The sequence below is a fragment of the Phoenix dactylifera genome, chromosome 2 (genome assembly GCF_051530095.1).
Source record: "Phoenix dactylifera cultivar Ajwa chromosome 2, Ajwa_hap1_PhDact_Kaust_v1.1, whole genome shotgun sequence".
Taxonomy (NCBI): Eukaryota; Viridiplantae; Streptophyta; class Magnoliopsida; order Arecales; family Arecaceae; genus Phoenix; species Phoenix dactylifera.
The window spans coordinates 29,368,962-29,390,734 of record NC_143191.1 but is presented as its reverse complement, the minus strand read 5'-3'; the positions used below and the strand labels follow the sequence as shown (position 1 = coordinate 29,390,734).

General features: G+C 50.4%; 1 protein-coding gene across 1 annotated transcript; it reads left to right on the top strand.

Annotated features, from left to right (window-relative positions):
- The first annotated feature begins 6,014 nt into the window (after positions 1 to 6,014).
- LOC120104667 (late embryogenesis abundant protein 46-like) lies at positions 6,015 to 7,195 on the top strand. The gene is made up of 2 exons (XM_039116176.2): positions 6,015 to 6,202; positions 6,819 to 7,195. The coding sequence occupies exons 1-2, from the start codon at positions 6,059 to 6,061 to the stop codon at positions 7,026 to 7,028; spliced, it is 354 nt and encodes a 117-aa protein (XP_038972104.1). The 5' UTR covers positions 6,015 to 6,058; the 3' UTR covers positions 7,029 to 7,195.
- Positions 7,196 to 21,773: the final 14,578 nt, after the last annotated feature.

The following is a 21,773-nucleotide window of genomic DNA, read 5'->3' as shown; positions in this document are numbered from 1 at the left end:
GGAAACAATTTAGTATCATGGTTTAGTAAAAAGCAGAATTCAGTAGCACTATCCACAGCCGAAGCTGAATACATAGCTGCTGGTAGCTGTTGTGCTCAAGTATTATGGCTCAAGCAACAACTAGAGGACTATGGTGTTAAACTAGAAAATATTCCTATTAAGTGTGACAATACGAGTGCTATCAATCTCACTAAAAATCCAGTTCAGCACTCTAAGGCCAAACACATAGAAATAAGGTACCATTTCATTAGGGATCAAGTGCAAAATGGAAATGTATGCATTGAGCATATATGCACGGAAAAACAATTGGCCGATATATTCACAAAACCACTGAGTGAAGATAGATTCTGTATGCTCAGAAGGGAATTAGGTATATGTGATCCTTTTATTGAATGAATATGAAAGGAAGTTAGTAGTCTCATGATACATTCTTCTAACTTCAAAAATCCCATGAAACATGAGTCAAATTTGTTGTCTATAAATTTCTCACTCATGTATCAATGTCCCATAAGGAGCTTATAAGGATTAAAAGCGAGGAAAACTTTTTAGAAGCAAAAAGGGAGAGAAAACCAAGTTCTGCACTTGGGTCGACCCAACCCAGAACAAGGGTCGACCCAACGTTGAGTCGACCCAAGAAAATTCTTGAGTCGACCCAACGTCGGGACCCCACTGTTAAAAGGGGGCCCGAGAGCTCATCTAGGGCACTGTTTGCCCTTTGTCTTTTCCGAAAATCCTTGTCCCCACTCTCCAATCTCCACTAGACTCCTCCAAACAGTAGATTTCTTTAAGATCTTGGAGAAATGGGTCCCAAACGAGCCGTAGCCAAAAGATCCGGAAGAGTGAGCCGAGTCCAACAAGAGGAAAGGCGCCCTACCGAGCCTTCTCCCGTGTCTCCACCGCGTGAGGCGCGTGCGGAGGTCCCTCCTCCTCCTTCCCCCTCAGTGCTCCTTGCAAGATTTGCGGGGAGGCCGGTTACTACCGGAAGAAGGATCCATTCGGAGTTTTTCAACCAAGAAGGATTTCGAATTTGGGAATGGATCCAAAGACAAGGATGGGAGTATCTTTGCTCCCTTGATGTGGTGATATACCCCGGGTTAGTCCAAGAATTCTACGCCTTCCTCAAGACTGGTATGGGAGGGCTTGTTTCAGATGTTAGAGGGGTTCGGATCCGTGTATCCGAGGAGAGCTTGAGTGAGCTTCTACACCTACCTTGCACGGGAGCTATTCCGGAAAGATCAGATAACAAAATGAGAGCTCTTCAGCTGATCATGGAAAATGAGAACTTCGATTTCTCTCAGAAGGTAATAGCTAGTTCTCTTTCCGCCGAGATGAGGTTGTTGCTTAATATGATAAATAGAATTTTATTTCCGAAGACCGGGAGATTCGATCTCATCTCAGAACGAGATCTTGCAGTTATGGAGTGCATGATTAGGGGGATTCCCCTAAATCTTCCGGCCATGATATTGAGGCAAATGAGAAAGGTAATAAGCAGCAACAGGGTATCATTGCCTTATGGCATGATACTTACATTGATCTTCCGTCAGCACGGGTTACCTCTCGAGGAGGAAGCATTCAAGAATCTGCAACCCACAGACACGTACACTGCACGGTCACTCATACGCATGGGTTATGAGAAAGTGAACGGGCAGTGGATACATACTGGTGCAGGCATTCAGGGTGAAGCACTAGAGGGAGAGGCACCAGAGGGTGAGGATGAGGAGCCTATGGATCATCCTACTGCACCCTCAGAGGCTGGACCATCGTCATCTGCTCCTCCGACAGATACGGATGACTTCTGGAGCAGGATGACAGAGCTCATGTCAGCTCAGGCGAGGACTATTACTGACGGGCTCACGAGCCGATTAGACGCCCGGTTGGATGTCATGTCTGCTGATATCAGTGATCTGAGGCAGCAGATTGGAGCACTCCGGAGAGAGAGGGAGACACATGGACCATCTGTGCCACAGGCTGCTGAGTCAGAGATATCGGCACAGAGTCATCCAGCTCGACGTGCTCCACGCCAGACTCAGTCTCACCAGGCTCGACCTCCCCTCGCCACGTATGCTAGGAGGATAGGACTAGATCCCAGCCATTAGATTCTCCCTAGGCTGATCTTAGTATCTATGTTTAGAGCCTAGGCTAGAAATCTAGTTCTCATATGTATCTTGCTTTTTCTCATATGTATCTTGCTTTTGCCTTATATCTTTAAATCTTGATTGAGGAACATTGTACTTATCTTTATTTTGGGCATTATTGTATGAAAATGTTCCTATTTTGATCAATGAAGTCTGAAGTTTGTTCTTTATTGCATCTTTTCCCATATATATGTTTTTTGATGATAACAAAAAGGGGGAGAAGAGAAGGAAAGAGTATATAAAGGAAACGAGAAGAAAAGAGTATATAAAGGGGGAGAAGAAAAGATAGAGTATTCACTTCGAGAAAAGAAAGAGTATTTCATTTGACAAGTTAAGAAAGAGTATTGATTTTGGGAGAAGCAAAGATAGTGTTTTAAAAAAAAAAATATTAATTTTGTGAGAAAGAGTGAGTAAAGAAGTTATGAAAAGAAAAGAGAAATAAATGGGCAAACAAATTGAAAATCATATAAGAAAGCTTATATATCTAAGGGGGAGCAATTTGTAACAATGAAAACCATCAAATCAAAAATTTCTATCATAATTCAGAATTTGGCACATATAAATTCAAAATTTGGCACGCTCCTCTCTCACCCCGATACATAAGCTGAAACTCATATTTTATCTCAAATTTTTGAAGTTTCATTGCTAATGAATTATAAATGAAAGGGGGAGCCATTCAAAAAGTCAAATTGGCAAATTTTGAATAATATAGGGGGAGATTTCACTTATATATATGAAAAGCTGAAATTCAGAAATTCAATCCCTTTTATAAACTGATTTTAAAGACAAGTATCAATAGGCTTATACTCTTTATTTTGTAATCATCAAAAAGGGGGAGATTGAGGATGATAGTGTTATTTTGATGATTAACAAGCAATTATCTAGAGCTTGCTATAAGTTAAATTGATACTTCATTTATAAGTTCATTACTCTCAGTATATTTGTTTAATTGAAAATATATATATGGTCTTGTTCATTTGGATGGATCTAATCTTGAGAATGCAGCAAAGTGTGAATTGAGTCGACCCATAGGTTGATTGGGTCAACCCCGGGACTTAAAGGAATCATCTGGCACACTCCTGCAAAAACAGCACAAATGAACAGTGAGTTGGGTCGACCCAAGGTAGGCATGAGTCGACCCAACCTCCAAAGAACCTCAAAATGCAAAGAAAAAATGCTCTCTGGATTTACTGAGAGGGTCGACCCACACAGTGGTTGAGTCGACCCAAGCTTGAGTCGACCCAAACCCTGAGAGGGTCGACCCAAAGGCAAGACAGAAAGACAGACAGAAAATGGTTCTCTGAAATTACTGAGAGGGTCGACCCAAGAAGAAGTTGAGTCGACCCAAGTGAACTTTGAGTCGACCCAAACCCTGAGAGGGTCGACCCAAATGGAAGACAGAAAGACAGACAGAAAATGGCTCTCTGGAATTACTGAGAGGGTCGACCCAAGAAGAAGTTGAGTCGACCCAAGTGAACTTTGAGTCGACCCAAAGAATGGTTGGGTCGACCCAAGTGAAGGAAGTTTGAAATTCATGTTTCTGTGTTCTCTGAGAGGGTCGACCCAAGGAATGTTTGAGTCGACCCAAGGCCAAGTTGGGTCGACCCAAGGACAGGTTGAGCCGACCCAAACACGGGCTGAACAGTAACGGCTAGTTCTGCAGATGTACTTTTTGTCCTTCCCAAGGCATGTAACGGCTAGTTTTTCAAATCTGACCAATGGGGCTTGTCCAAGGAAGGTTGAAAACTATTTAAAGGGGCACTATTCATCAGAATAAATAACTTTTGAGTGGGAAATCAAAGAATACACAAGAAAACCAAAGAGCCCTAATCTTCTTCATCAAGAGCTTCATTCAAAAATCAAAGAAAGGGATTGAGCAGATTCAAAGAGGCATCAAGAGCTCCTTCCCCCATTGAAGAGTGAAGCTTCCTTGACAAAGAAGAGCCAAGCGACTTCAAAGCGATAATTTCTTTCTAACTCTTCTTCATTGCTCATATTGTTCTATATGCTCATTTAGGAGTTTAAATCTTTTCTTTTCATTTGTTTGAAAACTTTGTAAAGGTTCGTTGGTGAGCCCGCAAAACCAACAAAGGTTTTTGGTAAACCCGGAAAACCAAAGTTGTAAAGGTTCGTTGGTAAGCCCGCAAAACCAACAAGATTTTTGGTGAACCCGGAAAACCAAAGTTGTATAGGTTCGTTGGTGATCCCGTAAAACCAACAAGGTTTTTGGATTGTGAGCCCGGAAAACAATCCAACTGTAATCCGCGAGATTATAGTGAATTTCCAAGGGTACGCTTGGGGAGTGGACGTAGGTGCTAAGGAGAGCACCGAACCACTATATATTGTTGTGTTTGGATTGTGTTTGTGCTTTCATTCTCTCTTGCTTTACTTTCTATTCTTGCATTAGTTTAACTCACTCTAATAACCTAAGTAAGCATCCATCGCAGTTAACTAAGAAAGTTTTAAAAGCACTAAAGTAAAGAAGAAACCAATTCACCCCCCCCCCCCTCTTGGCTTGTCACCTTGGGCAACACTGAGCATCGGAAGGAGCCAGTCGGGTCAAGCCTCCCCAGTGATCGTGCTCATTGGAGAAGGATCGGACCGAGTCGGATTGTTGTACTTTGGGGATCAGATCACTGCAAAGCCGCACGTTGGGCGTGAATCACGTTTTTAGGGTAGTATATATCATACGTCTCGATCCAGACGAGCTCTTTTCAATTTTCTAAATTTATTTTAGTGAATTACTCTTTTATAAATAATAATATAGCAATTTTTAGATAATAATTATTTTCAATATAGCAAGTCATCCAACAACCTTCTTAGGCACTGTTCGTAGGAAGAAGAAGAATCCACATACCTACTAGTTTGGGAGGAGTTTGATCTTATGGATAATCATGAGGAGCTTTCAAGAAATAATTACATTTTGTCCTTCAACAACTAGAACGTGCATCATATGGAAATGTCGTCCAAAAACAATTACATTTTGTCCTTGGACAACTAAAACCTGCATCATATGGAAACGTAATCCAACAACCTTCTTAAATACTATTCAAAGAAAAGGAGCATTTCTCTAATTTAATCATCACTAGGTTTCGCACATGTATTATGTTGTACTTAAGATACCCAAAGTTGTCAAATTATAAGAATTATAGACTCATGATAAGAGAGCAAGTCTATAATATACTTTTGGGACAACCTAAATGTGGAAAAGAAGGTAGAAAGCAACAAATACACATATAGAGCAGGGGAAATTTTCCCTTGGATAACATTAAAAGTTTCTTAGATGATATATGATGATGCCTCGCTTGAAATAAGACTCTAATACTTGACTTAGTACGGTTGCGAGGATGTTGAAAAGTCCATTATAACACCTTATTTTAGATAATTAATGTCACTTCTTACTGAAAAGAGTTGATTTATAACAACCGTGAACTATATCCAAAATAACTAACAGAAATGTATTATTTGGATTTTTTGATTCTGTATAAGTATCCAAAATCTATCTAATGAATAATTAAAGTGGTGCTAAATATATGTCCGTATATATTTTCACATAAAGATTATCGAAAAAAACATGCCTTGAATGGCGAATAGTTTAAAATCATATCGGAGTAATTGGCCCGAGTCATGTCCCTCCCATGCTGCTCCTTGCCATCCATGTATCCGTAGTCTCGGCCAAAACACCACGACGTCTCAGACTACGATAAGATAAGCCTCCCTCGATCACCGCACTGTCCAAGTATATCGTCTATCCGCCACGTAGCTCACATCCCGTGCTACGTGGCTCCTCCTTTCTCCACGTGTCTGTTGGCTTCTTGGGCACGTTGCAGCACCGCGTACTTCCCCCTCGGTTATATGGACTCGCCATGATCATGACGGTACACAGACTGTTATCTCTATCAGTAATCAGAATTATCAGATATATGGAACGAGGTAAGGGAACAAAGATGCACCCCGTGATGCAAACCGGGAAGAGCGCCATGGCGGCCACAAAGGAGAAGGTGGGCAACGTCGCCGCCTCCGCCAAGGCTGGCATGGAGAAGACCAAGGCCGCGGCCGAGGAAAAGGTCAGTCACACGTCCGCTCCTTGCTCTGATCTGTTTTGTTCTGGCGTAGTATGTGTTAAGACATTGCTCATTATGTATCACCTAAGGTGATGATATCCCGTGGGCACAAGCTTGCTGTTTGATCTCGAGTGGCAAGCTCTAAAATTGTTGTTGCAGTGTATCATTTGGTGGGACGCAATCTCGTTGGGCTCTCAACACCTCAAGATTGAACCAAATCGGTCTCCACATTCTAACACCTTCTATGGAATGAGGAGGACGGCCATCAAACTCCAACCAAGCACCGTTTTTCACACCCGTCCTCATGATTCACGCTTCTTCCCGTGCTAATGGTTCCCATCATGTCACAAATACACCATGGAGATTTAAATGGTGACAGTGTTCGGTTGCTATGTCACTGCAATCACTATATATCTAACAGTAAACGGCCGTTACTAGATCTTTTCAGTATTTAGAGCGTAAGATCTTGTTTCCTATGTATAAAAAAATTCGGAATGATATGAAAATAAACATCATATGATAATCTATGAGAAGTGATTTGTGATATGAACGATGGATCAAGAGCTATTTTCCTCGACTTGTTTGACTACGTTGACCGGCTCTTGTTGCTGGGGCCCAGATAGAGAAGATGAAGACTCGCGACCCGGCGCAGAAGGGGGCGGCGGAGCAGCTGAAGGAGGAGAGGATCGAGGAGGCGGAGGTCGAGAAGCAAGCTTCCAAGGAGGAGAACGCGGCTGTCAGGGACCAGATCCGCGCCTCTGCCGCCGGCACCGTCGCCGGCTATCCCAGCGGACAGACCGGGGTGGTGATCAGGCACCACCACTCCTAAGCCTGGCCCGACCGGGCTCCGGTGCGGCCGCGGTGGGCTTTGTTCCCTGGCTCACCAACAATCTGTTTGTTTGGTTTCTCTTCATCTCGGTCTTACTTCGTGTGTGCCTGTACATGTTTTAGGATAAATAATTGAGTAACTTGTCTTGGCCGCTGTTTTTTAAGCAAGTCATGGATTATAAATTGCATCTGCCTAGAGTTATGCGAAGTAATCACATTTATGTTTTGTAATATATAAATAAGAGTCTTTGGTTCGGTTGGGTTGGCATCAGGCCATGATGGGTTTCCTGTATGACGTTACCGCTATCATCACTTGAAAAGGTGGCAGGAGGTTGAAGGAGGTGGACGGGTACTTAAATTTTGGTTGCTGACACATATCTCGAAGAGAGCATGGCGCAATCCAACGGTGGATTCGCGCGAGGAAGCGTAATCCTCCTTTCGCGCGAAGGAGGCAACCCCCGTCCGTCGGGCTATATCCAAAATCTGAACTGAGAACCCTACGCGCCAACATCATCTACGAGACAAATCTCCGCTAACTTTTTACAGAATTTGGGGGCTTTAATGGACCAAACGTGCAGGAGGATGGATAGTGGATAAAATTCTAAAACTGCTGTAAAAAATTAGGATGGAGTTAGCATAAATTTTAAAAAAAAAAATTTATTACTAAGGTTTTGTTTGGTACAGATTTTGGAGCCCCCATTTAAAAAGTTATTTTGGTTTTGCCAAAATATTGAAATGGTCTATTTTTATTCGATCGGTCCTCCACTGGGTATGAGACTCGTATAACAATGTTATCTTAGTTGGTTGTCTGGTTAAAAATATTTTTTTGACCAATATAGAAAAAATATTTTAATTTTAATAAAATTTTTAAATAACCAAAATGCCTACTAATAAATCTAATGATTATATTTTATATCATATTATAACATATCATAACATATTATTATAGTATAAATATAATATGATATAATATAATATACTAATAAATTAATAAATATATAATATTGTATTATATTATATTATAATGCTATAATATATTATATTATTGAAGCAATACAAAATTATAATAAATTATATTCGTATATTTTATTATAAGCATAATATAACATATTATTACAATCAAAATTTTGCATTATTATTATACTAATAATAGTTATATTACAATAATATATGACATTATTATTATTATTATTATTATATTATAATATATGATTAAGAATATAAAAGATAATATATTAGATTATATTAGATTATATATGATTATATTATAATATTATTATAATAATATCATAATATTTAATAATAATATAATCTAATCTATTATTCGATTAGATTCTAATAAATTACATTATATGTTATTATATTATTATATTAGATTATTAGTATATTATATTATCTTATATATTATGATATAATTATAATAATATTATATTACAATGTAGTAATATTGTACTATTAATAATAATAATAATACTAATAATAGTAACAATACTTATAATAGTAATAGAACTAATAAAAGTAATAATGCTAATAATAGAAATAATACAAAAAATAAAAATGACACTAATAATAGTAATAATACTAATTAATAGAGGGAAAAATGGATCGTCCAGCCCACAACTAAAAGGCCGCCCAGTTTCGGCCCAGTAAACACCAATGAAGAATGACTAGATCTTCACTTCGGCCCGGGGCCAGCTCGTCCTCGGAACTCCGCCTGAAGCTCCATCAACTTCGGACATTCGCCAACTCCCCCAACCAAGTTCGGGGTGCCTCCAGACAAACACCGACCCGTCCCGACCAAGTTCAGGACGCCAATCCCAGCGATACACAACATACGCTCCGACTCTCGAGCTCGGAGCGCTCCCTCGAGTACACCTCGGAATCCAGAAAACCGAGTCACTCCTAGTCTCCACCAAGTCGACCTCACCAAATGCATAACACGACTACTTAACGAGCTCGGCCTTGCCAACAACCACATCCACGTACGGGCCTACGCCCACCTATGTGGCCATACTCCACCACACCGCAATATCATGTTTCCATAACCGGCCAACAGCAGTCAGACGATACCTTGACTACTCCGGCCATACCCTGCTGTGACTATCAACACCCTACCGTTCTTAAGATCGGGCTGTACCGCACGTCCCCAGCCTATCTGAGCTGCATGCCATCTGGCTCAGAGCCATACCTCCTCATGATGGGGACTGACAGTACTTTCATCACCTGGGTTCACTCCACCGAGGCTATAAATAGCTTGGTCAGGTAATTTCTAAGGGACCTTTTGGCTGGACCAAATTTACCCACTCTAACTTCATCGTCGGAGGACCCTCACCGAGGACACCGGTGAGGCTTTTTGCAGGTCCACGGCCCGCGCATAAGGTGGCTCCCGTCTTCCCCTTTCCAACACCGGCGGCTCCCTCAGCTTCACCAGCGTGGTCACCCTCGGGCCAGATTTGAACCACAACACTAATCATAATAATAGTACTAAAAATACTAATAATAGTAATAATTCTAAAAATAGTAATAATCCTAATTATAGTAATGATACTAATTATAGTAATAATACTAATAATAACAATACTACTAAAAATAGTAATAATACTTAATAATAGTAATTATATAAATAATAACAATTGTACTAAGCATAGTAACAATACTAAAAATGGTAATAATATTAATAAAATAATGATACTAAACTACTAATAATAGTAATAATAATAGTAGTAATATACTAGTAATAGTAACAGTACTAAAAATAGTAATAATACTAATCATAGTAATAGTACTAATAATAGTAATAATACTAATAATAGCAATACTACTAAAATAGTAATAATACTAATAATCGTAATCGTACTAATAATAGCAATTGTACAAATCATAGTAATAATACTAAAAATAGTCATAATATTAATAATAATAATGATACTAAAATAGTAATAATAGTAATAATATACTAATAACAGTAATAATACTAAAAATAGTAATAATATTAAAAAATTATCATAACACTAAAATAGTAATAATACTAATCATAGTAATAGTACTAATAATAGTAATAATACTTGTTGCTGGTGGTCCAAACCGAGAACGATTGGCACTGCGGTGTGAACGGGGTTCCGTCTGAGTTGTCTTGGTTGGTGTTGGTTGCGCTCCACCTTCCGCCAAGAAACCTGCAAACAAGCCTTGCACCACCACCAGGGTGGTGATGGCCCTCCGACGGTCAAGTCAGAGGAGATTGGAGGAGGAGGAGAGGTGATAATCGCAAGTAAGAGAGTGCTCTGGGAGATATTGCTCACCCCCCCTTTCTCCCCCCAGCCGCATATATACCTGGCTGGGGGGTCTCTCAGGGGGGTTCGTTATCGTGGGGCACGATGGTGTGGCCCCTGACATGGCCGTTACAGGGCGTCGTGGAGCAGCACCGGGTACGGCCACGTCGGGGCATAGTGGGGCTCCGCTTTGTACGGCTGATGCAGGAGATCGTGGAGCAGCATCGGATACAGCCGTTGCAGGGAGTAGTGGAGCAGGAGGCCGCGGCGTGCCTCTGGGGAATAGCCTGTCGTTATCAAGAGATCTCCGACTCGGGGTCGGATTGCTGGATCAAAGGGCAGCCGACTCGGGGTCGGGCTGCGGAGCCGAGGATATCCGACTCGGGGTCGGATTGCTGGATCAAAGGGCAGCCGACTCGGGGTCGGGCTGCGGAGCCGAGGATATCCGACTCGGGGTCGGATTGCTGGATCAAAGGGCAGCCGACTCGGGGTCGGGCTGCGGAGCCGAGGATGTCCGACTCGGGGTCGGATTGCTGGATCAAAGGGCAGCCGTAGTCTTCCTGGGCGCGCGTGCCGGTCACGTGGGGCATGGCGGCTTATTTCTCCCGTAACAGTAGCCCCCCACTTCCGAGCCTGGAACCAGAAGGGGAACAGGTGAAGGGAGTGATGTTTCGGGATTGCCGCCGTTCCTCGGAGAGGCGCGCGCGCTTCGAGCTCCCCGCCCTTTTTATGGCGTATGGCGGTTATTGCTGACCTGGCAGTCTGAGGATTTCGGCGGACATCCTTCCTCAATGGTGTCGATTCGCCTTTGGGGCGCGAGCGACCCTTCGGCAGCCAGGCGTCCTCTGGCGTCATCGAGGCGTCACTTGCCTTTCCGCCTATTTAATCGGGGGCCTTTCTCCGTCCGTCTTCTTCTTTACAGATATTTTCAAGTTTCCCCTTTGCGCAGCTGTTGCTGCCGTCGGACTGTTCACTTGTTTCTCCTTTGGCGCTCTCGGAGCCGTTCTTACCTCTTTTCCGGTGAGTTTTCCCCATTCTTCTACTTAGGGCTCTCCATACTTTCCCCTCTTATACTAGTGTACTCCAGTCGCTCCGGTCTTTCCCCCCTTCCTGTCCCCGTCCTGACCGTAGGTTTATTGGCCATTAGGAATGGGCGAAGTGAGAGCAGACCAAATTAAGTCGGAGCTGGTCGCCACAGACTTAGACAGACTCGTGGCTCGGTACCACCTTCCCGAGGCCTGCAACGCCACGCTCCCGGGGCCTGAGGAGAGGATGTCCCATCCTCCTCCAGGGAAGATCGCCATCAATGAGGGCATTCTCCAGGCTGGGTTCCGCTTTCCCCCTTCGGACTTGGTCATGCAGGTGCTACGGGGTTTAAGAGTGGCACCGACGCAACTGGTGCCGAACTCGTGGCGGGCCCTGACGGTCTTCCAGGTTCTCTGCCGTATGCACGAGATCCCCGCCACCCTGAATGTTTTTTGGGAGTTCTACAGCCTGAGCGGCCACCCCCAGGACAAAGGGTGGTGGTGCTTCGCAGCGCGGCGAGGATGCGGCCTTGTCAAGGAGGCTCCTACCTCCATTCACAAATGGAAGGAGCGCTTCTTTTTTGTTGATGCAGATCCCTCTTGGGAAATCAGGGCGACCTGGGAGACCCCGATGAAGTCTCCGATCGGCCTATCGAGACTGTCAAGGGAGGAGTCCGATGGCTTGGCCGCCTTGAAGGGGTTGGTTGCCGAGGGCCAGCTCCCCCCGGTGGCCCGCCTTATTTCCGAGGATACTTTGGTGAATGTCGGTCTGAGCTCGGTCCCCACCGACCGTGAGTCCGCCACCGATCCTTTCTTGACTTTTTCCCTTCTTTCGTCCCGTTCTTTCCTTTGGTTTCTCCGTCTCCGACTATCCCGTCCTTTTTGCAGAGATCGACGACGTCATGCGGTCGGTGAAGACAAAGGCTGTTGGTAGGGCGTCCCTGCTGGAAGCAGCCCAGAGGAGGAAACGAGCTCTTCCGAGCGGGGCCCCACCGGCGAAGAAGTCCCGTAAGGAGGTGCCTCCGACGCCGACCGACGAGTCCGGGCCCACCGATCAGGGAGACGTCGTGGGCACGGACCGGCAGCTGACGCTGTATCAGCCCTCCGGTGGTAAGATTGCCGCTACTCCGGAGGTATCATCCGAGCCTGCCCGAGACGGACGGGTCGGACGTGATCGGTCCCCGACCCGGCCTTCGACTCGGTCGGCTCCTGATGACTCGAGGAGGGACGCGCCGAGGCCCCGACCGAGCGGGACCCTATCAATTCCTGGGGTGACCCCCGCCCCGAGCGCGATCGGCCGGACTCTTCCCCAGGCGATGGATAGGGGTAAGGCTGCAGAACCACCGTCCGGCTCTGGAGAGAAATCGGGGTCTGCCTTCACTACCGATGGCGCCCGAAATCTCATCGAAACAGTGCTGCTGGAGAAGGACCGTCGGCGGGTCCGGGAGTTGGAGGTCTCTGACGTTGGGGCTGCCAGCTGTGTCTGTCTCATGTCGGTGAGTGTTCTTCTGGCCGCTTTTCACCATTTATTGGCTCTGTTGTTCTCCGCCTGACTCCCTTATTTTTTCTATTTCTTAGCTCGCCCAGTACATGATCCGTCTGGAGGAGTGCTACAAGGAACAGGCGGGGCTTCTGGCGAAGGCCGAGGACCGGCTGAAAGCAGTGGAAAAGGGAGGCCAGGCTGTGGCAGGCAGGACGACCGGGGACTTCGAGGCGAGGCTCCGGGAGGCCGAAGAGCGGGCACTCGGCTTTGCTGCCCTCGAGAAGCAACTGTTGGAGGCTCAGGAGCAGCTCAAGGTTGCCTCGGGTCTCGAAGGCGAGGTCAAGAAGGCGGATGAGCGGGCCGAGAAGCAGTCCCGGAAGGCTGCCGACTACCGGGAGAGGTGGGAGAAGGCCCAGCGGTCAGCCGACAACGCCCGCAACCGAACCCGGTCTCTTGAAGCTAAGCTGGGCGAATTGGAGTCGGCCTTGGAGAAGTCTCGTGCGAGCGATCAGGAGCTTCATTCGCGCCTGACGGAGGCTGAGGCTGCTCGCATTGCTGCCGAAGCGAAGCACAAGGAGGCTCGGGCTGAGCTGCTGAGGGTCTCCACCGAGGCGGAAGGCCGGATCGTGGCGAAGGTCTTGGAGGCGAAAGCCCAGATTATGGAGCGGGCAGAGGCGGCGCTGGTCGAGAGGAGTGCGGAAATCGGGCGTCAGGCGGTAGAGGCTTATCGCCAGTCCGCCGAGTTCGCTCATGATATGTCGGAGGCAGTACAGACCTATCGTCAGTCCGACGAGTTTGTCCGTGACGCGTCGGACGCGGGGGCCGAAGCCTTTGTCTTAGGCTTCGAGGAGGGCCTGGCAAGGGTGTCTGCTAAGTACCCCGAAGTTGACCTGAGCGAGATCTCCCTTCTCGACTCCTCTCCGGCGCCATTGCCTGTTGGTTCTCCTGCCGCTTCCCTACCTCCTGCGGACGAGCCCGACGTTCCCGACCCGGGAGTTCCTCCAAGCTGACCTCTTGTACCTTTCGTTGTCTTCTTTTTTTTTGTATACCGGCGTTTTGCCAAATTGTATGGGCCTCGGCCCTGAAACAATGAAAATTAATGCAAGTTGAATGTTTCTTCATCTCGCCTTCGTCCTTCTTTTTCTTTTAACTCTCGGTAGCGTCTTGCTGACTCCTGGCTCCCGAAATTCTTCCGGCGCTAGGCCAGGCATCCGAGGGTTAGGCCTCAGGAAACTCTTCCGGCGCTAAGTCAGGCATCCGAGGGTTAGGCCTCGGGAAATTCTTCCGGCGCTAAGCCAGGCATCCGAGGGTTAGGCCTCAGGAAATTCTTCCGGCGCTAAGCCAGGCATCCGAGGGTTAGGCCTCAGGAAATTCTTCCGGCGCTAAGCCAGGCATCCGAGGGTTAGGCCCCAGGAAATTCTTCCGGCGCTAAGCCAGGCATCCGAGGGTTAGGCCTCAGGAAACTCTTCCGGCGCTAAGCCAGGCGTCCGAGGGTTAGGCCCCAGGAAATTCTTCCGGCGCTAAGCCAGGCATCCGAGGGTTAGGCCTCAGGAAATTCTTCCGGCGCTAAGCCAGGCATCCGAGGGTTAGGCCTCAGGAAATTCTTCCGGCGCTAAGCCAGGCATCCGAGGGTTAGGCCTCAGGAAACTCTTCCGGCGCTAAGCCAGGCATCCGAGGGTTAGGCCTCAGGAAATTCTTCCGGCGCTAAGCCAGGCATCCGAGGGTTAGGCCTCAGGAAATTCTTCCGGCGCTAAGCCAGGCATCCGAGGGTTAGGCCTCAGGAAACTCTTCCGGCGCTAAGCCAGGCATCCGAGGGTTAGGCCTCAGGAAATTCTTCCGGCGCTAAGCCAGGCATCCGAGGGTTAGGCCTCAGGAAATTCTTCCGGCGCTAAGCCAGGCATCCGAGGGTTAGGCCTCAAGAAATTCTTCCGGCGCTAAGCCAGGCATCCGAGGGTTAGGCCTCAGGAAACTCTTCCGGCGCTAAGCCAGGCATCCGAGGGTTAGGCCTCAGGAAATTCTACTCGTTGGTCGACCAAGACTGGCGCATGCCGAGGCAACTGGTCGGGGCTTCAGGCTAGTCTGCTCCCGGGATGGTCATCGGGTTAGCCTGGCATCCGAGGGCCGAGCCTCGGGACCTTCCACTCGTTGGTCGGCCAAGGCTGGCGCAAGCCGAGGCGACCGGTCGGGGCTTCCGGCTAGTCTGCTCCCGGGATGATCATCGGGCTAGCCAGGCATCCGAGGGCCGTCAAGCCTCAGGAAATTCCGCTCGTTGGTCGGCCAAGGCTGGCGCAAGCCGAGGCGACCGGTCGGGGCTTCAGGCTAGTCTGCTCCCGGGATGATCGTCGGGTTAGCCTGGCATCCGAGGGTTGTCAAGCCTCAGAAAATTCCACTCGTTGGTCGGCCAAGGCTGGCGCGAGCCGAGGCGACCGGTCGGGGTTTCAGGCTAGTCTGCTCCCGGGATGATCGTCGGGTTAGCCTGGCATCCGAGGGTTGTCAAGCCTCAGGAAATTCCACTCGTTGGTCGGCCAAGGCTGGCGCGAGCCGAGGCGACCGGTCGGGGCTTCAGGCTAGTCTGCTCCCGGGATGATCGTCGGGTTAGCCTGGCATCCGAGGGCCGAGCCTCGGGACATTCCGCTCGTTGGTCGGCCAAGGCTGGCGCAAGCCGAGGCGACCGGTCGGGGCTTCAGGCTAGTCTGCTTCCGGGATGATCATCGGGTTAGCCTGGCATCCGAGGGCCGAGCCTCGGGACATTCCACTCGTTGGTCGGCCAAGGCTGGCGCAAGCCGAGGCGACCGGTCGGGGCTTCCGGCTAGTCTGCTCCCGGGATGATCATCGGGCTAGCCAGGCATCCGAGGGCCGAGCCTCGGGACATTCCACTCGTTGGTCGGCCAAGGCTGGCGCAAGCCGAGGCGACCGGTCGGGGCTTCCGGCTAGTCTGCTCCCGGGATGATCATCGGGCTAGCCAGGCATCCGAGGGCCGAGCCTCGGGAAATTCCGCTCGCTGGTCGTGCGCTTGTCGCTCGCTGCCCGACGGGGTTTCTCCGTGGCCAGCCGCGATCATGTTTCTCCTTTTCTCTAAGCGTTGCCTGGGGGAACACGAGAAGGGCATTAAACGCTAATTAATGCGTTACCTGGGAAATCGGATTGCCAGCTGCTGCTTGCGAGGAGTGTTAGTTGAGCGGCCACGATACGCGGGTTCTTCGAGGAGGATACGGCCTGGGCGCGAGCGGAGATATGTGGACCTAGGGGTACATGACACCCGGATTGTCCTGCACAAAGAATGCGGTTTAAGGAGAATGACGCTTAGGAAATCGCGGGGAGATACGCCTCGGGAGCCGGAACGGCTCCGGTTTCAATGCGCCTGCATTTATTGGAGCCACCCGCATCGAAACGACCAGGGGGCCGCAGTTTGGCTATAAATACAGGTGCAGGTACGATGGAGTTTGCCAAGCCGGAGCTGTTCAGGTTGCCATGGATCGCGGACCTCCTCCTTGGCATATGACTGAGAGACTCCTGTTGAAGGAAAGGGGAGGCGCTCCCCTTGCGACTTCAGCCAACTAGCCGTTTCATCTGGGATCAACAAGGAGGGTCTTCCCGGCGGAACTCCGCTCTAGGCGTTTCATCCGGGATCAAATCTCCCCTCCTTGAAGTTCAGCCTCCCGATTGAGCTCTGCACCAGACGCTCAGTCCGGGACCGCGCCTCCATATGTTCTTCCCCCTCGAATTCCTTCTCTTTCCTACCACTGGGGAGGATGGGAATATCCTTTGGAGGCGGCGTTCCCCTGGGGGCAGCGGGAGCTTCTTCTGCGGCGGCTCCTCGTCTTTTTGGTGAGGTGCTGGATGGCGCCTCCGGTTAGAAGCACCCACTTCCGGTGGGATTGCAGCTGCTTTGGGTTGAGGGTTTGGGATCCTCGGTCCTCAGCTCCACGGATTCTCCACCTCTTCTTTGCTTTCTTTACTCCCTAATTCCCCTCTGGGAATTCCTTGTAATCACACGAGCACGCCATTGTAACCAGAAATTATTGAAATGAAAAGTGTTGCACCTTTTCAAATTGTCTTTCTGGCCTTGTTGTTCTACTGGTAATACATCCGCAGGTTAGCGGAATTCCAGCCCCTTGGAATTTCTCGGCCATCTAGGACTTCCAACTGGTAGGAGCCAGGTCGGTTTACCCAACGAACTTTATACGGGCCTTCCCAATTCGGCGCTAGCTTCCCACCTTCCGTAGGTTGAGATGCCTTAGCTCGCCTCAGCACCAGATCTCCAATTCTGAAAAGCTTCGGTCGGACTTTGGAGTTGTAATATCGGGCCACCCTCCGCTGATACATTGCCATCCGAACCTGCGCCATTTCCCTTGCTTCTTCCAAGAGATCCAGGTTCCCTCGGAGTTGCTCCGAGTTGGCCTCGGGTCGGTGTGCGGCTACCCGAGGTGAGGGAAGTCCGAGCTCTACGGGGACAACGGCTTCCGTGCCATAGGTTAGGCTGAAAGGCGTCTCTCCGGTAGGAGTCCGATGCGTGGTCCGATACGCCCAAAGGACATTCTCGAGTTCCTCGACCCAAGCTTGCCCCGTCCGTCCGATCCGCGCTTTGATACCTTGGAGGATTGTCCGATTTGTGACCTCGGCCTCGCCGTTGGTTTGGGGATGCGACACGGACGTGAACCGATGTTCGATCCCGAACTCCTCGCAGAAGTCTCGGAAATGCTTGTTATCAAACTGTCGACCGTTATCCGAGATGAGGACCCGAGGTACCCCAAATCGGACAATGATGTTCTTCTTTACGAACTTCCGGACTTGCGCCTCCGTGATGGTGGCCAGTGGCTCTGCCTCCACCCACTTGGTGAAGTAGTCGATGGCGACAATCAAAAATTTCCGCTGGGCCGAAGCGATGGGGAATGGTCCGAGGATATCCATTCCCCACTGTGCAAAGGGCCAGGGGGCGGTGATTGGCGCCAAGGGAACAGAGGGGACTCTCTGGATGTTGGCGTGGCGCTGGCAGGCGTCGCATTTCCGTACGTGATCCTTTGAGTCTTCCAATAAGGTCGGCCAATAGTAGCCTTGCCTCATGATCTTATGTGCCAGGGACCTAGCCCCCAGGTGCGATCCGCAGATGCCTTCGTGGACTTCGCTGAGGGCGTAAGCCGCTTCCGAAGGGCGGAGGCACCTTAAGAGGGGGGCGGTGAACGAGGTCCGATACAGCCTCCCTTCGTAGAGTACGTAGTGGGCGGACTTCATAACAAGTCGCCGAGCTTGATCTTCATCTTCGGGGAGGATCCCTTTGGCGAGGTAAGCTACCAGCGGGTCCATCCAAGATGGTTCCGGATCAATTGCCATTACCGCTTCAGCCTCGCCGATGCTCGGGGCATCTAGGGTCTCCAGGTATATCGCCCTTGACAAGTTGTGTGCCTCAGCGCCCACCAAGCGGGACAACCTGTCGGCCCTAGCATTTTCGCTCCTTGGGACCTGCTGAATGTCAATACTGCCGAGGTCGGGAATGAGTGCTTGCACCTTCCGGACGTAGCTCTGCATGGTCGGGCTCCGTGCCTCGAACTCCCCTCGAACCTGCCCGACCACCAGCTGGGAGTCGGTGAAGACCTTCAGACGCCGGATGCCGAGCTCCTTGGCGAGCTTGAGTCCCGTGACTAGGGCCTCGTACTCCGCCTCATTGTTGGTCACTGGAAATCCGAACCTCAAGGCATACTCGGCTATCACTCCATCGGGATTGGTAAGGACCAGCCCAGCCCCTCCACCTTCAGGGTTCGACGACCCGTCAATGTGGAGCGTCCAGATCGGGAGATCGAGGCTGGGTGTTTCCGGCGGCCTAGGTTCCGCCTCCTGCACAGTGCACTCAGCGAGAAAGTCCGCGAGCACCTGGGCCTTGATGGCGGGCCGGGGCTGGTAGCGGATGTCGAACTCACCAAGTTCTACTGCCCACTTCACCAGCCGTCCCGCATTCTCAGGATTGCTGAGGATCTGCCGCAGTGGTTGATCGGTCAAAAGGGTGACAGAATGAGCCTGGAAATAGGGGCGAAGCCTCCTGGTCGCAGTCAGCAGCGCGAAGGCGATCTTTTCAGCCTTCGTGTACCGCGTCTCGGCATCCCGGAGGACTCGGCTGGTGTAGTACACGGGCTTCTGAAGTTTTGCCTCTTCCCGAACCAGTACTGCGCTGACTGCGGTTGGGGAGACCGCCAGGTAAAGGTAGAGCATCTCCCCCTCTTGCGGCTTGGACAGCAGGGGAGGAGACGCCATGTACTCCTTGAGCTGGTCGAACGCCACTTGACATTCAGCCGTCCAGAGGAAGTCTTTCGGGCGCTTCAACACCTTGAAGAACGGTTGGCAGCGTTCGGCCGATTTTGCCACAAATCGTCCGAGCGCGGCGACCCTCCCAGCGAGCTCCTGAACCTCCTTCACTTTGGTCGGAGGGGACATATCTTGGATGGCCTTGATTTTGTCCGGGTTGGCCTCGATCCCCCGCTGGTTGACAATGAAGCCGAGGAACCTCCCGGCCGAAGCACCAAAGGCGCACTTCGCTGGGTTTAGCTTCATACGAAACTTCCGCAAGGTGGCGAAGGTCTCCTCCAGATCCGCAATGTGCTGATCCGCATGGCGGCTCTTTACCAGCATATCGTCCACGTACACCTCCATGTTCCGGCCGATCTGCTCCTTGAAGATTTTATTGACGAGGCGCTGGTAAGTAGCGCCAGCGTTCTTCAGACCGAAGGGCATTACCTTGTAACAGTACAGCCCCCTGTCTGTTATGAAGGCCGTTTTCTCCTCGTCCTGTGGAGCCATCATTATTTGGTTGTAGCCGGAGAAGGCGTCCATGAAAGACAGCAGCTGATATCCGGAAGTCGCGTCGACCAGTTGGTCTATTCGCGGAAGCGGAAAGCTATCCTTAGGGCACGCCTTGTTCAGGTCGGTGTAGTCGACGCACATCCTCCACTTCCCGCTCGCCTTCCGGACAAGTACGACGTTTGCCAGCCACTCGGGGTAGCTCACTTCCCTTATGAAACCTGCCTCCAAGAGTTTGTCTACCTCCTGGTCAACCACCCGGATCCGATCCGGGGCACAGTGTCTCTTCTTTTGCTTTACTGGTCGGTGGGTCGGGTCGACGTTGAGGGCGTGAGAAATGACCTCCGGGTCGATCCCAGGTACATCGGCCGCCGACCAGGCAAACACATCAGCATTGGCTCGGAGGAATTCCACTAACTGGAGCCGAGCTTCCAAGTCGAGGTTGGCACCGACCCGGACCGTGCGGTCCGGGCGGCCTTCTTCGAGGGGAACTTCGATTACGCCCTCGGCCGGCTCCCCGTGCCGCAAGGCCACTTCGTCTCTGGCGTCAAGGGACTCGACGCTTAGGGCCTCCATGGGCTTCTTCCCTTTGAGAGTTGCTAGGAAACACTGCCGTGCGGTTGATTGGTCACCTCGGACCTCTCCAATCCCGGCCGCCGTGGGGAACCGCATGAGCAAATGGTAGGTAGAAACCACCGCGCGAAGGGCGTTCAGTCCGGGTCGTCCGAGGATAGCGTTGTAGGCCGAGGGGACACGGACGACCAAGAACCCGAGTCGCACCGTGGCTTCTGCGGGTGCAACGCCCGCAGTCACAGGCAGCTCAATGACACCTTCGGCCGAGATAGCGTCTCCAGTGAATCCTATGAGGGGGGTGGATGTTTTGTGCAACAATTGTCGGGACAAGCTCATCTTTTGGAAGGCCTCGTAATACAAAATATCAGCTGAGCTTCCACTATCCACAAGAACACGCCTTACATCATAGTTCGCCATAGTGAGAGAGATCACCATGGCGTCATCGTGGGGAGTCTGAACCCCCTTTACATCTTCATCACAAAAAGCGATTACATTTCCGACCCGCTGCCTCTTCGCGACGGCCACTCCTGATGCTTCCGCCGAGCCCCCTGCGTTCCTCACGGGCCGAGAGCAGCCCCCAGTGATGGTGTGGATCACTCCCGCAACGGGTCGATTCTGCTCCCGAGGCTCCTGAGGGGCCGGGTCGGCCGGACGCGGGTCTGCCGGGGGACGTCGGTCGTTTACATATCGACCGAGACGCCCTCGGCGAATGAGAGCCTCGATCTCGTCCCGAAGCTGGAAGCAGTCTTCGGTATCGTGGCCGTGGTCTCGGTGGTACTCACAGTACGCCCGAGAAGGCCTCCTCCCAGGGATCTTCTTCATCTGCCTCGGGACCGGGAGGTCCTCCCGCCCCTTGACCTCCATGAGGATCTGGGCCCGGGGGGCCAGGAGTGGGGTGTACCGGTTGAAGCGTCGGTGCGGAGAACGAGGGCGTGTGGCGCCGTGGTTCCTTGCTGGTGACGGGCTTCTGCGCCGGCGTTGAGGCGTCGGGCTCCTCCTCTGGGGTGCCTCTTTTCGCCTTTTCTTCCCGGGCTTTAGAGGGGCCTCGGCGGCCTCCTTGTTCCGGTGGGAGGCTGCCTCCTCGGCGTCTGCATACTGGTTTGCCCGAGATAACAGCTCCGGGAAGCTCCGCGGCAGGCGTTTGTCCAGGGAGAAGGTGAGTCTGCCCTTCCGGAAGCCACGCTTCAGGGCTGAGAGAGCCACTTCCTGGCTCAGGTTCCGGACCTCCAGTGTAGCCTTGTTGAAGCGGGTGAGATAATCCCGCAGGCTTTCTCCCTCGTTTTGCCGGACATCAAAGAGGGAGTCGGAGACCAGTCGCCGCCTGCTACTGACGGCGAAATGGCTGATGAAGAAGCGGGTGAACTGGTCGAAGGACTGGATGGAGTTAGCCTCCAGGCCGGCGAACCATGCCCTTGCCGGGCCACGGAGGGTCGCCGGGAAGGCCTTGCAGAGGAGCGGATCCGATGCTCCATGGAGGAGCATAAGAGTCCTGAAACTCTCCACGTGGTCCCGCGGGTCCGCCGCCCCATCGTAGGGTTCGATCGCCGGCATTTTGAACCCCGGCGGGTTCGGGGTCCGCAGGATCCTCGAGGCAAGCGCCGGCTGGA